Source organism: Cetorhinus maximus, chromosome 13, assembly GCF_964194155.1.
Source record: "Cetorhinus maximus chromosome 13, sCetMax3.hap1.1, whole genome shotgun sequence".
NCBI lineage: Eukaryota > Metazoa > Chordata > Chondrichthyes > Lamniformes > Cetorhinidae > Cetorhinus > Cetorhinus maximus.
Genome location: NC_135891.1, coordinates 94,321,060 through 94,338,840, shown reverse-complemented (window position 1 = coordinate 94,338,840; position 17,781 = coordinate 94,321,060). Strand labels below are relative to the sequence as shown.

The 17,781-nt window shown below is 40.6% G+C and overlaps 1 protein-coding gene across 1 annotated transcript in view; it reads left to right on the top strand.

Annotated features, from left to right (window-relative positions):
• Positions 1-17,781, top strand: part of ranbp3b (RAN binding protein 3b) — a 112,411-nt gene that overhangs the window by 91,937 nt on the left and 2,693 nt on the right. Inside the window, exons 12-17 of the mRNA XM_078554746.1 lie at positions 775-859; positions 1,139-1,274; positions 2,737-2,861; positions 6,354-6,474; positions 10,133-10,275; positions 11,850-12,033. Of these exons, the coding sequence (XP_078410872.1) occupies positions 775-859; positions 1,139-1,274; positions 2,737-2,861; positions 6,354-6,474; positions 10,133-10,275; positions 11,850-12,033 (794 nt within the window). The remainder of the gene's footprint in view (positions 1-774; positions 860-1,138; positions 1,275-2,736; positions 2,862-6,353; positions 6,475-10,132; positions 10,276-11,849; positions 12,034-17,781) is intronic.

Below are 17,781 nucleotides of genomic sequence, written 5' to 3'. Positions count from 1 at the left end.
TACTTGTTTGCATGAAGGAGTCCTATATTGCCTTTTCCTAGTTTGTATATTGTGTCCCTTTTTCATGTAGTTCTGATTTATCTTAGAATAATTTTACAACACAATTTTATCTATCTCACTTAGTTTCTATTTCTCCTTGGCATCTTATGCACTTCTATAAGGCTAATCTTTGAAGACTGAAGTGTCTAAATTTTTCCAACCTTTTCTCATGGCAAAATTCTCAGATCCAGAGGTCAGCCCTTTGGGCCTTGTTTGTACCACTTCCAGGGTTGAGGTTATTTTTTAAAATTTATTCACGGGATGTGGGCTTTGCTGGCTGGGCCAGCATTTATTGCCCCATCACTAGTTGCCCTTGAGAAGGTGGTGGTGAGCTGCCTTCTTGAACCGCTGCAGTCCATGTGTTGTAGGTACACCCACAGTGTTGTTAGGAAGGGAGCTCCAGGATTTTGACCCAGTGACCGTGAATTTCTGTTTCCTTCCTATCATAATCATGATCAGAACTTGATATGGCCTTAGCAAAGTATTGTAGATGAAATAGACTTGATTTGATGTTAAAGTTCAGCATTCTCTTTGCTTTGTTGATTGCTAAGTGTTGAACCTGCTAACCCTTCCAGGTCCCTTCCAATCTTTCTCAGAATGACTTCGACATCATTCATTCAATGTGTCTGCTATCCTTTCAATGTGTAATGCTTTGCACTTACCCATACTGAATTACATCTACCATATTTCTGCCCAATTGCTTAGGTGTTATTTATTTTTCTCTCCCAACTTTAGTCTATTGGACTCAGGAGAAAATGCAGATAGTAATGCGAGAAGTGCCAAGTTTGTTTTTGGGGAGAACATGAGTGAGAGGGTATTGGTGAGTGCAGCAAATTAAATATTTCATTCATGATCTAGATTCTGTTCACTTTGTTGTGCAGATGGTTGCAAGTTGTGCATGTGTCAAGTGCAAAAAGAGCCCTAATACACACAACTGGTTTATCCCAAGTAGTGCTGTTGAATAGTTTTAAGTTTTTTTACTTGCTTAACATGGTACAGATTAATTTGATAGTTGACAGTTTGTAATCATTGCTATATTTGAATATAATTTGTCATGTAGGATCAGCAATGTTCCTAGAATTGTTAATTGTATTTGCAGAGTTTGCCACGGCCAGGTGATGTGAGCATTGAAAGCAACAAAGACCAGATATTTGGAGAAAATGCAGGTGTTGCATCAGGATCTGTGCTTGAACCATTACAGGAAGCTACACCAGAAAAAGCTGCTGACTGGTTGGGTAAGGGATATTAAAAGTATTTACCTTGGCCTTTAATAAATACAGAAAATGCTGGAAATACTCAGCACAGCGGGCAACAGCTGTGGAGAGAAAAGCAGTTAATGTTTCAGGTCAATGGCCTGTCCTCAGATGCTGTCTGGCCTGCTGAGTATTTCCAGTATTTTCTGTTTTATTTCAGTTTCTCAGCATCTGCAGCATTTTATTTCGGTACCCTGACTTTTAACCCAACACTGTTATGCATTGTTATGACCACAGGTGTTATTTGCTACGTAAACCAAACCCCAGAGGGAAGCTTGGCTTAGGGGCCATACCCCCCTTTTTTTGTATTCTGGAAACAAGATAAAGGCTTACTGATCTCAGCAGTAAGAAATCCAGTAACACTTCTGGGATTTTAAAAATTGAAAGTAAAAGTTTTACTAACAAGAATAAAAGAAAACTTAAGCACACAAGATTACAGTTGCACAATTAAGATTTGTCTTATAACACATTCCCCCAAAACAATGGACTCTCTACTTGGTCAGACCCACAAGAAAACACCTCCCAGGCAACATTTCCTTATAGATGTTTAACTAGTAAAACAAAATCCAGTAATATTACCCAAGGCAAATTGTTGTAGCTTCAATAAAGGCATACCACATGACCTGTAACTCTCGTCCACTCTGCTGTGAAAACCCAAACTTGAGAATAAAACTGCTTTTTGCAGCCCAAGACTTTTCTGGCTTGACTGGATGGTTGATTCAAACTGCATCCTCTCTCAGCCACAGCTCCAGCTATAGCCCCCCAACAGCTTAAACAGTTACACCAACCCCCACCCCAAGCTCTCCACCGTAACTCTAAAAAACCTTTTTTCCCTTTCATCTCAGGTTGCATTGTTCTCGCACCTCTTTGAAGCTTAGATCCTTCCAAATATGTGATCTTTTATTTTTCATCTTGTCTTTGCTTTCGGGTCAATAAAATATAATATTCCCACTTCTATTAGCCTATGGAACTCCTGCAAGATGCAAACATGTTTCTTTCTACCTCTGACTCCCCATTGATATTCAAACAAACTTTCACTTATCTAAAAAATATAAACGTTAGATCTAACCTATTCTCTTGCACCTCAAACCTAAAGCCTCTATTCTTTTCATGTTTTAAACTCCGCCCCCCCCAAACAACCTGTCTTCTTTTAATCTCTACACAGTTTAATTAAATCATGCATGCACACACACACAACCTTTTCACAGAATAACACAATATTCCCCAAAAATATTTTTAAAACATCAATTTCTTACAGTATATTGTATTTGCTAATAATGTCTCATTCTGATTTGCTATTGTGGGATAATGCTAGTACAGATCAGTGCTGCATTTACCTATGTAACGATGGTGGTTGCGCTTGAAGAAAAAAATTCATTTGAAGCGCTATGAGACCTGATAAAGCCCCAAATACGTGCATTTATTAATTTTTGTTTAATTCCAGTAAACAATGTGACAGAATCACTGGAGGAGTCTGCAGCTGCTTACACCAAAGCAACAGCCAAGAAATGCTTGTTGGAAAAAGTGGAAGTTATCACTGGGGAAGAAGCAGAGAGTAATGTCTTACAGGTATGCGATTGAAGCTCTAAAAATATCTGTTGTTCATTTTTAATTTGACTAATTCTTGGGAAATGCTGTCCATTCTACTGAATTGAAATGGTAACTTTTAATTTTAAAAATATTTTGCCTCTTTATAGCTGCGCCAGCTAGAAATCTACTCCCAAGATTACTACTGAGAAGTGTATAGAAGCAGCCTGTGCTGATTGATTGTTCTTATGAACAGGAATTGTTCAATTAGCGCATTGATTTTTTTTTTACCATTTTGGTGGCCACGGCAGCTCATTATTTTGAATCCCAGTTATCTCCCCCTTTTTTATTTCCTTTAAAATCATGTACCTATCTCCTTTTCAAACACAAGGGAAAGCTTATGGTTCACTGTAGGAGTAATGTTAATCTCAAGCACCTGTTTCTTATAAACCATCCTATAGTAATATACCTGAATTTTTTGCTCTGTCTGTCATCTGTAACATTTCATTCTCTTGTTGGCACACTAAGATGTTATGTCATGTTCATGTATTGCTCTGCAGTCCTTCATAAAGCTTTCCTAAAACTCTGAAAAAGGGTTTCTTGACATTTTCACTGAGTTTTAAACTTGGTCAGCAATGTAAACCTTGAGTTTTTGAATTCATTTTACTATTATTCTGTCAAGCTAATCAGTGAGTCAGGTGCTGTCACTACGCTTGTTGACCATCTTTCATTGTGGGCAATGGCTGATATCTGAGTCCAGATTCATACATCCTGTAGGTCCTGAGATTGTGTTTTCCATGAGTACACTTCTTATTTCAGACTTATGTTCCTAATTATTTTGCTCTGTTTGTAGAATGCAGGGTTTGGATTTAAAGTTACATGTGTATTCTGAGGCTAGAAAGCACCAGTCATCTGCATGGTGTGGGATGCAAGAGTAGGCATCAAGTAGATTTACAAATGAGTGGTCCACAACTTCGGCTTGCCTCATAGAATAGTTTGCTTCTCTCTGTGGACCAGTGATTGTGAATTATATGGGGTCTAGCCACATTTGTTGTGGCATATAAGCAAACTTTGAACAACATGGATAAATGTTAGTCAAGGAATAAACTTATAGAAAAAGAACAGATTTATTAACCTGCCATAGTGAAAACCCAAAGTTAGCAGAAATTCTTACAGATGGATGCTCTCCAAGTATGGTGGTACTTCAGAATGAATGGTCAGTTGCTTAAATGGGCTTTCTCCCAGGTGACCATCTCCTGACTTATTGAGTTGTGGGTGGTAGCAAATTAGGTAGACCGATGTTCTATGTAGTGCTCATGTTCCCTCATCACATCTCCAAACTTGTGAGCAGACAACTTCTTAAGAATGCCCATGGAAAAGAGTGGTGCCCTGTTGATGGCTTAACATATGATTCCATTCAAATGTCCCCCAGAAGAAACCAGTGGGAATCTGAAATCTCTCTCCCATTTAAGATAAGATTCTTTCAGCAGTCTATACTCAGTGCTATTAGGACCCCAGGCTGCTGGGCTCATCCTGCAGTATGCATACGGGTTTTTATAAAATCTGATCGTGGAAAAGGAAAAATATATTAGAACTAAGCATTGGTTGGTCCATCTAACATTGTTTATGGTAGATGCAGGGCACAGCTGGCTAGGAATGCAGGATACACTTTTATTAGAATGGAAACTGTGAGTAAGAGCCATCAAAAGAGGCTAGGTGAGGGGAAGAAGAGCATGGTATTAAAGTATAAAATCATCAAATATGTAAAAGATAGCATTTTTTACATTTTAAAAAGTAGACATATTTACAATAACTCAAAACAGGTGGAACTATGCAGAACCTGTAGCTGTGCTTTACCTTACCGAGTGGTGATATGACAGGTATTTATAAAATGAATATCAAAAGCCCTTTTTGAGCGCCACTACTAACATCACAAGTAAACATAACTAGTAAGTCTACCAGTTCAGAAAGACCATTTTGACATTGGAATCCGCATAGGAAATGTATACATAGCATTTCTATGTGTAGCAAGAGGCCTATATAAGAATTTTAATATACTATACAGACTGGAAGAATGAGGAACAGTGTTAGGTAAGCACATTTGGTATGACCTTCCTTTGAATTTAGTTTGAATTCCATATACAAAACTACCTCCGCACTTGCCCATTGGATTTAAAGCTATTTTAATGCGTGTTTCTTGTTCTATCAAGTCCATCTGTCTACTGTTGCCTCCTTCAAATGAGATACACAACTAAAATAAGGCAGTAAACTGTGGGCATTGGAAGATGTGTGTGATTAACATAGATGCTGCCTTGTTCTAATTTCTTAAAGGGACTCTGTATATCTTAGCCCTACCCCACCCTTATGGATAACCATAACCATTTTTATGTAAAAGTGGAACTGCATTCAAAAAAGTGAGAAAGACTGTACCAATATAGGTAATGTTGTAATTTTTCTTCGTGCCTTTCTTATCTGCTCTGTTCTGGTGGCACCAACTTATACTGCTTCTGCATTGGTAAAAGACACTGGTCACCGATCAGAATACCTCAGATATGATTCTGATATCAGCTAGGCTATAAGATCCAAGTAATGGTCAGGATCCATTCAGGAGCCTCCAGAGTCAGAAAACTGCATAAGGGCCAGTGGAAAGAGAGCAATATGGAGGATACTTCAACTAAGACAACTTTTCAAGTGAGAATAAATTATTCTAAACAGATTTTTAGTAACATTTACAGTTTGGTGAATGTGTGCTTTTGGATTTCATGATCATTTTCAATTATTTTATTAGATGTAGATTTTGACCTGACTGTTTTTAGTTTATTATTTCATTGGATGTGGGCACCACTGGCAAGGCCAACCAGCATTTATTGCCTATCCCTAATTACTCATGATGCAACTGAGAGTGGCTTGCTAACACCCTTGAAACTCTTTTGAGTTATCAGCAGTCACAGATTGCAACTCTTTCGAGTACAATCACAGTTCTTGGTTTCCGGGAGTGGGACATGAACCCACAACCCTCTGATTCAAAGGCGAGGGTGCTATGAACTGAGTCACAGCTGACACCTCCCTAACACCCTTGAAGGTGCACATGTCTGGCCAGGCAGCAATTTGGAATTGTGCAGGTTGCTCACAACTTTATGAAAGTTCAGTACCTTTTGAAATGTAAGCAGCACATGAATGAGAAACTGGTGCTCAGAGAAATTGTAGTCTGTTCAGGGAGCATTGCTTTGTAGGCCATTTCTGAGAATAGTTAAAAATCATGTACAGGGCAGATTGGGTAAGCACAGTAGATTTCATTCCCTAAAGGACATTAGTGAATCAGATGGGTTTTTACTAAAGCCGGTTGTTTTGGACCAGATTTATTTTATTAACTGAATTTAAATTCTCCATCTGCCCTGGTGGGCTTTGAATTCCTGTGCAGATCACTAGTCCAGTAACATACTCGCTATGCTACTGTACCTGTATAGAACATTTCCCTGACAATTGTGGGAGGGCACTATTTCTTGGCTTCAGAATATTCTTGATTAATTTCAGATTCAATGCAAGCTATTTGTGTTTGACAAGACATCCCAATCCTGGGTAGAGAGGGGAAGAGGCCTCTTGAGACTCAACGATATGGCATCTGCTGATGATGGAGCCTTGCAGTCAAGGCTAGGTATGCGTCCATCTTCTGTACTATCTGTTGACACTACTGATGATACTTCGTGACACTTGCTGTGAATAATAGTTATTTGTTTTTCATAAGTGAAAATTTATAGTCTGTACCAGTAGAAATTTTAGTTTTATAAGCATTGCGGTACCGCATAGAAAATGATGGTGGCAATCCTGTTTTGATTTTTCTTTTGTAAGTACTTTTAAAGTACCAAAAGCACATACATCCTAATCAAATGGTTGGTACCTGCACTGCCTAGTGCAGAACACAATATTAATATACACTAGCTAAATCCCATGTTTGATGTCCATCCTGTATTAGTTAGCTGATCATAGTTGGAGCAATCCTACAATTGACCTCAGTAACTCAAGCTTGTGAGGTGTTGGCAAGGAGGAGAATTTGTAATGCCAAGGAGCATTACGAATTGTTTACTTGTGCAGCACGCTTTATTTGGACTTGTGAAATAACTGATTTGTAGAAGTGTGAAACCTTATTGTGTGGGAGACTTAGCCACAGGGGAGGGACAGATTTGTATGCTTTGTGTAGTCATGCACTAGGAGAGGGATCTTGATTACTCCATGCACCATAATGTTCTAAGTACCCTCCATATACAGTTGGATTAAAATCTTGCTTGATTAGTGCTGTTACTTGCCACACATTAAAAATAGTGTAATGTTGTCGGTATAGATGTTTGTCAGTTCACTTTTATCCAGCTTAAGGGGGTTATACTCTGAACCTCTTGTTGCACTCTGAATATTGAATTCGGACAAGGCCTTCAATCTCTCAAAGAAGTAACTTAGATTACATAGGCCTTGTGGTCTTTCGTGGTTTCTAAGTATATTCTGTTTTCAAATCAACTGGTTCACTTTTAAGGAATCAGGGCAAGGAGGAATTGGAACCAGCCAAAGAGTTACTGTGTAAAGCTAATTCAATTGTATGTCCTGTATTGTTCATGACAACAATGGTTTAAATCGTGATGTCAATATATTAGGCCAATTTCAACCGAACACACTTGACAGCCTACACCAAAACTTACCGGGACTATAAAGTGCCACAGGCACATGGCACCTATCAATGCTGAGTATCACCTTAGTCAGAATAGAAACATAGGGTTCCTCTAAGGCAAAGCTATTGATTTAGTAATGTTGAGCCCTTGAAAAGAGGCTCAATATAGAAATTGGCTTGACAGCCAGAAATCACAGCCTGATTGGGATCAGTATTGAATGCCTTTCATACTATCAACCAAGTATATGTAAGTGAAAATTTTTTAACTTATTACCAGTAGATCTGCCAAAACCATGTTCATGTTGAGGCAGATGGGTCTGGGATCTGAGATGGTGTCCCATGGTCCAGCAATATTTTGAGGAGTATCCCATCGATTTGGTGCATGACTAAACAGAGGATACAAAAGCTTTGTCTCTTACAGTATAGTAATATTAGTTATGGAATCTTACAACAGCTTGATAGAGCTTCAACCACATTGTACCGCGATGTTTGAGGCCCAGCTCAAAAACATTGTGATACTGGTGCTGATCGTGCTCTTTTTATTTTGTGCTACTATTAAAGTAATAGATGATCAGCAATGTATCTTTTACTCCTATTCTAGTTACTCTCAGCTGCTGGTGATACAGGTAAGACTCGCGGAAGGCTGTACACGCGACTTCAGAGTTGCTTTCATCAATTATGCCATTTTCTGCTTCAGAATTTAATGATTAATATACAGCTCAAATTCACCAGAATGGAACCAAAGCTTAATGGTTAAATTACTAGGATAGGTTGCATAAACCTGACTTGTATTCCTTAAATTTAGAAGATTATGGGGTAATATAATCAAGGTATTTAAAATGATTAGGGGAATCGATAGGTTAGTTACAGAGAAACTATTTCCTCTAGTGGGGAACAAGTGGGCATAATCTTAAAATTGGAGCCAGGTTCACTTAGGGATGAAATCAGGAAGTACTTTTTCACACAGCAGGCAGTGGAAGCCTAGAACTTGCTGCCCTCACCCCGCCAGGCGGCTTTTGAACAAGTGCATATATGGAGTTGAGACCATGATCTAGTTGAGTAGCAGAACAGTTTTGAGGGGCTAAATAGCCTACTCTCGTTTCTAGGTTTATGGACTTAGTACTCCACTTGCAGCCATCAATTTGCAAAATAATACTTCTGCAGTGGCTGCATTCAATGATTCTTTAGCTGTAAGGGAAAATATTTTCTGTATATCCAGAGAATTTGCCTGTGTTAGGTAACTTCTGGTATCCAGTCCAGAAGTTCAAGAGATATTATAAGACACCCCCACTCCCCACCTCCAAATGTAGTAGTATTTAAGCCTGTGAATAACATGCATTTTATAGAGGATTGAAGGATAAAGGGGTTGCCAAAAAACAGAAAATAATATGTGAGGTTAAAGGCCAAGACTGCGAATAGTTGAAGGAAAAAGCTAAGGGGTTTAAATTAATGTTAAGAGATAGTTGTAGTTATTGTTCTTCAAAGATTTAAACAGCATGGAGGAAATCATGATTTCCTGGGTAGACAACCAGTAGCACTGAAAAAGGAAAATCAGCATGGTTCATCAGTTGTCAGTTGTGGACAAACTCTTAATATCCATTGGGGGCAAAGCCCTGGAATTTATAGTTCAAGGTAAAATTAGCAATCCTTTAGAAATGCATCATTAATCGAAGACAGCCAGCATCAATTTGTTAAAGGCAAGTCAAATATTTTGAAGAGTTAATTTAGATCGCCAAAGAAATTTAGTATATATGGATTTTCAGAAGGCATTGGTTAAGATATCATACAAGGTGGCTTACTAGAAAAATTCAGCTGTATGATACAAGAAGGAATGCAGCCATTGAATATAGTTGATGGATAGAAAACAAAGTGTTAGTGCACACGAGTGCTGCTTGATTAGAGAAGTTTGGAAGTTAGATACCCAGGAGTCGATGCTTATGATATATATAGAATACTTGGACTTGGGTGTAGAAAGAATCAATGGAATTAGCTGATGATACAAAAATAGGTTCACTTGCCTTGCAATAAAAAAACTGAAGTTGAAGTCCCCACAATAATGTTATTATATAGCATGGTGGGAGAAAATCTACTGGCAGCATACAATACAAGGTTCCTAAAAAAAACATTTTCTCATTTTTTTAGCTCCATACTATAATAGCAGAATAGTAATTGTTTATGGAGCTTTAACTTATTTCAAACACTTCTGTTACACTTTTACTTCTACATTGATGCAAAGCAGTTTTCAGTGTGCAACCATATCAGTATAACTCAGGGAATTACTCAAAACACTAAAACTGTCAAGTATGAAACTCCTTCCAGGAACGTGTCTTTTCCAGGTTTTGAGTTCCCATTTAGTGAAGAACAGTTCCATTCAAAGAGTGAGGAAGATAATATCCTCGTTAAGTAATCAGCCCATTCAATCTTCACTGTTGCAGATCATAGTAGTCTGAAATACTCAGTTGCATTGTTGCTGGCTAAAGCCAATCTGCAAAACACATGATCATAAGGCATCCTCACCAATCTATTATAAATATTTATTTTACCATTGTCAGCTGTTTAAAATGTTTTAATATCTATGTAACAAGAGCTGTTCTACAATCAGTATTCTGTACAACATTGACTTTATACCTTCAATGCTTTTCTTGCTTTGTTGCAGTGATGCGGACTCAGGGCAGCCTTCGATTAATTCTAAACACCAAACTCTGGGCCCAGATGCAAATTGATAAAGCCAGTGAGAAGAGTATTCGAATCACAGCCATGGATGCTGAGGACCAGGGTGTCAAAGTCTTCCTCATATCGGTAAGTCTCACAGTAGTACTTCATTATATTGTAAGAACTCAAACTTCAGCCTTTCTTTGAGTCAGCTGGGTGTCTGAACAGAAATCCCTAGCCATGCTTCAGAGTCTTCAAATTAAAGTTATGACAAGCAGAAGGGGAAGAGGACAGAGACAGACGAATAGAAATAGAGAGATGGGAATGGAAAGGGACTGAGAGAGAGAGGGAGAAAGACAGGAGTGGTAAGGGACAGAGAGAGAGAGAGAGAGAGGGACAGGAGTGGAAAGGGACAGAGAGAGAGAGAGGGACAGGAGTGGAAAGGGACAGAGAGGGACAGGAGTGGAAAGGGACAGAGAGAGCGAGAGAGACAGGAGTGGAAAGGGACAGAGAGCGAGAGAGACAGGAGTGGAAAGGGACAGAGAGACAGGAATGGAAAGGGACAGAGAGAGAGACAGGAATGGAAAGGGACAGAGAGACAGAAGTGGAAAGGGACAGAGAGAGAGAGAGACAGGAGTGGAAAGGGACAGAGAGAGAGAGAGGAACAGGAGTGGAAAGGGACAGAGAGAGAGAGAGAGACAGGAGTGGAAAGGGACAGAGAGCGAGAGAGACAGGAGTGGAAAGGGACAGAGAGAGAGACAGGAATGGAAAGGGACAGACAGCCAGAGAGACAGAAGTGGAAAGGGACAGAGAGAGAGATAGGAGTGGAAAGGGACAGAGAGAGAGAGACAGGAGTGGAAAGGGACAGAGAGTGTGAGGGACAGAGAGAGAGTGAGAGATGAGTGGAAAGGGAGGTAGAAATGGAGAGAGGAAAGACTGGCAAAGTAAAAGAGAAGGCTCCCACCAGTCAAGGTAACAGAGTTAAAGGTCAGATGGATGCCTTGTCAGCCCAGTATTCTGACAGAGGTTCCCCCAGCCCACCCATCCTTCGTGGCACTTTAAAGAAAATATGAAGACCTTAGTTACATTAGGTGATAAATTATAGTTGGTTATTTCAGCTGAGTTAATGGATATGGTTTAACAGCTCACAATTATATAGGATTTGTTATTAAATTGATGGCCTCATTAAGAGGCTAAACAATATTTTGTGGCAAAAGGAAGCATCATAATGTATATGGTGGTGACTGGAGGCTTAGAACAAGTTACATTGTTGGCCAATCTAGAGTGAAATTTACTATGTACCTAATCCATACCAAATCTGTCTATAGAATGCTTGATTGGCAGTGTAGTACTTTGCATCTGCCAGGTAGTTTGTCGTGAGAGTGCTCTGTGCTAATACTGCATGAAAACAATTCCATATCTCAACTTAATGATTGTGAAGACAGTAAAATTGCACTATAGGATGCAAGCTTATGAACGCTTAATATCTAAACTAAAATTCCTTCCACTATTTTGGAGACAGTAATCTGTTTTATTCCATGGCATAATCCTGAGACTAATAAATCATAGAAATCATGTAATTATTCTCAAATGACATCAGGTAAAATTATTTGATGCCATCGTACTTTGGCCATCACCCTGACTCTGGTATAGGTTTTGTTGTTTAAATCAAGAAAGCTGCTATGTACTCTAAAATTCGGCTTCTTTTGGACACCTCACAGGCCAGTTCAAAGGATGCTGGACAGCTGTATGCAGCACTACATCATCGCATTTTGGCATTGCGAAGTCGTTCTGAGCAGGAACCAGAACCTCCATGCATAGTCTCAGAGTCTGGGGTAACACAATCAAATGAGGAAGATAGCGACGATGACGATGAAGTTATTGTTCCTGCAACAACAACAAGTGGTAGGCATAATGTTGAATGATGATGAGTAATGATCAGTCTTCCTGAGCCCATAATTTTTTGGAGAGCACAAGAATGTCTGGTAATCAATTGACCTGAGAAGGCAACTGCAGGAAAAGAACTGAAAACAGATCCTGCGTTATTCTGAATTTAAAATAAAATCATGTTACTTAGGCTTAACCCAATCTTCAACCTTCCTTAATGTAAAAGAAAAATCCTTTAGTGTTTTTAAATAGAAAATCAATCCAAACATTAGTTATTCACAAATAATCAGGAACTGGAATCATGCTAGAAGAAAGAATGATCAACGGACATTATCCTTTTAAGAGCTTCACACTTGCAGGGGACAGGCGGCCTGTAGAACTCATTATGGCTGTCTTAGGTTTTTTTCTGACAAGTTAAATCCATTGCCATAGCCATACAATGGTATTATAAATAGGTTCTCCACATCTCCAGTGAACGCAAGTGAACCAGTCTCAACCCCCTTTGTGCACTCTAAACTGAGTTTTGGAAAAGGTTGTTTGAACTGATACCAGAATCAAACCTGAATCCATTCCTTTGGATAGTGATTGGAAAGACATGGTAATCAAAGCCTAATTTAACCTCCCCTCATAGATAATCTTGCACTCTTTGATACCCAGATGGCACCTAAACCATTAATTAACAATCTGGAACTTGTCTGAAATCCCTCTGTATCAAATGTATTTCCTTCCACAATAATATCATTGGAAAACAAACAGATTAAACATGACTTCTGCTTCTACTGAATCCATTCTACCTTTGCTTTTCCAAATAATAAATTGCTAGATCCCAAGATTCCTGTGATGTTAAAACTAATTAGTAGTAGGTTGCAAGTATATCTGTTTACACCTTTTAGAATAACAAGCAGATCTCCTCTAACATTATTTAAAATACATCAGCAGTTATTGCTGTTGCAAGGGGTTGTGTGTGGCGGGGTTGGGGGGGGAGGCGGGGCGTTGAGAGGGCAGTGCTTGCTGCAGTGTGGGGATAATGCAAATCGCAGAATTTGAAAAGACATTTACAAGAGATTTCCTCAGAGATGGTGTGTTATGTGTTTTGACAGATTTCCTGGACAATAAATGGTGATTTTTTTTTTACTCATTCATAGGATGTGGGTGTCACTGGGTAGGCTAGCATCTATTGCCCATCCCTAACTAACCTTAAGTGGGTGGGAGTGAGCCATCTTCTTGAACCATTGTAGTCCCTGCGGTGTAGGTACACCCACAGTGCAGTTAGAGAGGGAGTTCCAGGATTTTGACCCAGCGACGGTAAAGGAATGGCGATATATTTCCAAGTCAGAATGGTGAGTGGCTTGGAGGGGAACTTCTATGTCGTGGTGTTCCCGTGTATCTGCTGCCCTTGTCCTTTTAGATGGTAGTGATCATGGGTTTAGAAGATGCTGCCTAAGGAAGCTTGGTGAGTTCCTGCAGTGCATCTTGTAAATGGCGTACACTGCTGCTACTGTGCATCAGTGGTGGAAGGAGTAAATGTTTGTGGGTGGGGTGTCAATCAAGCGGGCAGGTGGAGAGTATTCCATCACACTTCTGACTTGTGCCTTGTAGATAGTGGACAGGCTTTGGAGAGTCAGGAGATAAGTTACTCGCTGCAGGATTCCTAGCCTCTGATCGGCTCTTGTCACCAAGGTAATAATATGACTAGTCCAGTTTAGTTTCTGGTAAATGGTAACCCCCAGGATAGTGATAGCGAGGGATTCAGCGATGGTGTTGCCATTGAATGTCAAGGGACGATGGTTAGATTCTCTCTTTTTGGAAATGGTCATTGCCTGGCACTTGTGTGGCACAAATGTTACTTGCCATTTGTCATCCCAAACCTGGATATTGTCCAGGTCTTGCTGTGTTTGGACATGGACTGCTTCAGTGTCTGAGGAGTCGTGAATAGTGCTGAACGTTGTGCAATCATCAGCGAACATCCCCACTTCTGACCTTATGATGGAAGGAAGATCATTGATGAAGCAGCTGAAGATGGTTGGGCCAAGGACACAACCCTGAGGAACTCCTGCAGTGATGTCGTGGAACTGAGATGATTGACCTCCAACAACAACAACCATCTTTTTTGCAGTAGGTATGGCTCCAACCAGCAGAGAATTTCCCCACTGATTCCCATTGACTCCAGTTTTGCTAGGGCTCCTGGATGTCTCACACTGTCAAATGCTAGTTCTGGAGCATGAGTCTTCAGTACTATTGCCGGAATATTGTCAGGGCCCAATAGCCTTTGCAGTATCCAGTGCCTTCAGCATTTCTTGATATCATGTGAAGTGAATTGAATTGGCTGAAGACAGGCATTTGTGATGCGGGGGCCTCCAGAGGAGATGAGATGGATCATCTGCTTGGCACTTCTACTGATGTGCTGGGCTGTGATGGGTTATTTGTGGAGCTTCCTTCTCCAGTTAGTTGTTTAATTATCCCCCACCATTCATGACTGAATGTGCTAGGACTACAGAGTTTAGATCTGATCCGCTGATTGTAGAATCACTTAGCTCTGTCTATTGCTTGTAGCTTGTGCTGTTTGGCACGCAAGTAGTCCTGTGTTGTAGCTTCAGCAGGTTGACACCTCATTTTTAGGTATGCCTGGTGCTGCTCCTGGCTTTCCCTCTGCACTCTTTATTGAACCAGGGTTGATCCCCTGGCTTGATGGTAATGGCAGAGTAGGGAATATGCTGAGCCATGAGGTTACAGATTGTGGTTGAGTACAATTCTGCTGCTGCTGATGGCCCACAGCACCTCATGGATGCCCGGTTTTGAGTTGCTAGATCTGTTCGAAATCTATCCACTTAGCACGGTGGTAAAGCCACATAACACAATGGACGGTATCCTCAATGTGAAGATGGAACTTCGACTCCACAAGGACTGTGTGGTGGTCACTCCTACCGAAACTGTCATGGACAGATGCATCTGCGGCAGGCAGGTTGGTGAGAATGAGGTCAAGTATGCTATTCCCTCTTGTTGGTTCCCTCACCACCTGCTGTAGATCCAGTCTGGCAGCTATGCCCTTTAGGATTCGGCCAGCTCAGTCTGTAGTGGTGCTTCCGAGGCATTCTTGGTGATGGACATTGAAGTCCCCCACCCAGAGTATATTCTATGCCTTGCCACCCTCAGTACTTCCTCCAAGTGGTGTTCAACATGGAGTATGGATTCATCACCTGATTGGGGGTGGGGGGAGCGGTAGGTGGTGGGCGGGCAGTATGTGGTAATCAGCTGGAGGTTTCCTTGCCCATGTTTGACCTGATGCCATGAAACTTCATGGGGTCCGGAGTCAATGTTGAGGGCTTCCAGGGCAACTCCCCCTGACTGTGTACCATTGTGCTGCCACCTCTGCATACCCAGCAATGGTGATGGTGCTGTCTGGGTAAGGCATGATTCTATATGTCAGGCTGTTGCTTGACTAGCCTGTGAGACAGCTCACCCAATTTTGGCCCTAGCCCCCAGATGTTTGTAAGGAGGACTTTGCAGTGTCGACAGGGATGAATTTGCCATTGTTGGTTCTGGTGCCTAAGTCGATGCCAGGCGGTCTGTCCAGTTTCATTCCTTTCAAACTTTTTTTTAGCGGTGTGATACAACTGAGTGGCTTTTGCTAGGCCATTTCAGAGGGCATTTAAGAGTCACTTTGCTATGGGGCTGGACTCACATGTAGGATAGCAGATTTCCTTCACTAAAGGACATTAGTGAACTAGATGGGTTTTTATGACAATTGACAATGGTTTCATGGTCGTAATTAGACTTTTAATTCCAGCTTTTTTTTCACCATCTGCCATAGTGGGATTCGCATCCAGGCCCCCAGAACATTACCCTGGGTCACTGGATTACTAGCCCAGTGACAAATACCACTATGCCACTGCCACCCCCTTACCAACTGCAAATGAAGAAATTTATTTCTTTGCATTCCCCATAGAGATAAATCCCCATGTAAGAAAGAGAAGCTGCTCTTTATCTTAATGTTAATGTACATCTGTTTAGGATATAGGTTTTTATAGAGATGGCCAAGAAATACATAAAATTTAAGGAAAAATTACTCATTTGCATGTGCCATCTTTTAGCACCTACCTATGCAATGGTGTTACTGAAACATTCTGCTTAAATAATGGGTTGCATTCATGATTTTTATTCAGAGCGTTCTCTAAGCTTAAATAATGATATAGGGTTTTCAGAACCACTATTTTTATTTAAGTTCTGAGATAAGTAGAAATATCAAAGTGTGAGTGTAACCATTTAGAATGCATTTCAAAATACAATGGTTAAAGAATACCTCCTATATTTACTAAATAAACAATTCAGTAAGCCTTTAGGAGAAATGAGGTAAGCATTCCATTGGGGGGGGACTATAAAATGACAAAGTGTAGCATATAACACTTTTCAAGCTTGAATCTATTTTTTAAATTAGTTCTTGGGATAGATAACATAATGTTGCAAGGCCAAACTCATTGCCCATTCCTGGCTGCCCCAAGAAAATGAAGGTGAGCCTTCTCCTTGAACTGCTGCAGTCCTTGTGTTGGTGGTGCTCCCATGATGTTGGTGGGTAGGGAATTCCAGGATAATCGCCCAACTACAATGAAGAAATGACAGTATATGTCCAAGTCAGGATATTGTGTAACTTGGAAAGGGGCCTGGATGTTATGGTGTACCCATAACATTACTCTCATCTTCCTTAGTGGTAGAGGTCTGGGGTGGTGCTGCTGACATGATAATCTTGGTAAGTTGCTGCACTGCATGCTTAGAATGTACTGTAACCACATTCTTCAATAATGAAAGGTGTTTATTGAATCCAACGGCAGGAATACTGATGAACAAACTGCTCTAAACTGGATGGTGTTGTTATAGCCAATTATTGTTGCAGCTGCACCCATTCAGGCAAATAGTGATAATTTCATCACTTGCCTGACTTGAGCCTTGAGTTAACAGGAAATGAGCTACTCGCTGCTGATGAACCAACCTCTGCCCTACTCTTGTAGCCATGGTGTTTAAGCATCAGTGGTGACCCCTGCAACCCCTCCCCCACCCCACCCAAAGCCCCCAGCCGAAAGAAGTCGACGAACCTGGCACTGCTGGTGCTATTTAAGGTCAAGAGGAAATGGTCATTATCTAGCGCTTAAGTGATGAGAATGTAAGGGGAGACGGTGGTTTAGTGGTAACATCACTGAACTGATACGCAGTAATACAGTGGCGTCACAGGTTCAAATTATACCATGGCAGCTGGCAGAATTTAAATTCAATTAATAAATCTGGAATAGAAAGTGGGTCTCAGTAACGGTGACCATGGCAACTATCATCGATTACTGTAAAAATCAAACTGGTTCTCTAATGTCTTTTAAGGAAAGAAATCTGCCACCGTTACCTGGTCTGGCCTACATGTGACTCCAGACTCTCAGCAATGTGGTTGACTCTTAACTGCCCTCTCAAATGGCCTAGCAAACACTTAGTTCAAAATCAATTAGGGTTGGGTCACAAATCTGGGTGGCCTTGCCAGCAATGCCCACATTCCTTGGAAGAATAAAGAAAAAAAAGTTATCTGCTACTTGTTCACACAAGTTTTGAGTGTTTTCTAGGTCCTGCTTTAGGCAGGCATGGTCTGTTTCATTATTGATGGGGTTGTGAGTGAAGCTGAACACTGAGGGAAGGTGTGGTACAGCTGAAGATTGTTAGGCAAAGAACACTTCCCTAAAGAACTCCTGCAGCGATGTCGTAGGGCTGCGAAGAATGGTCTTTTTGACTAGA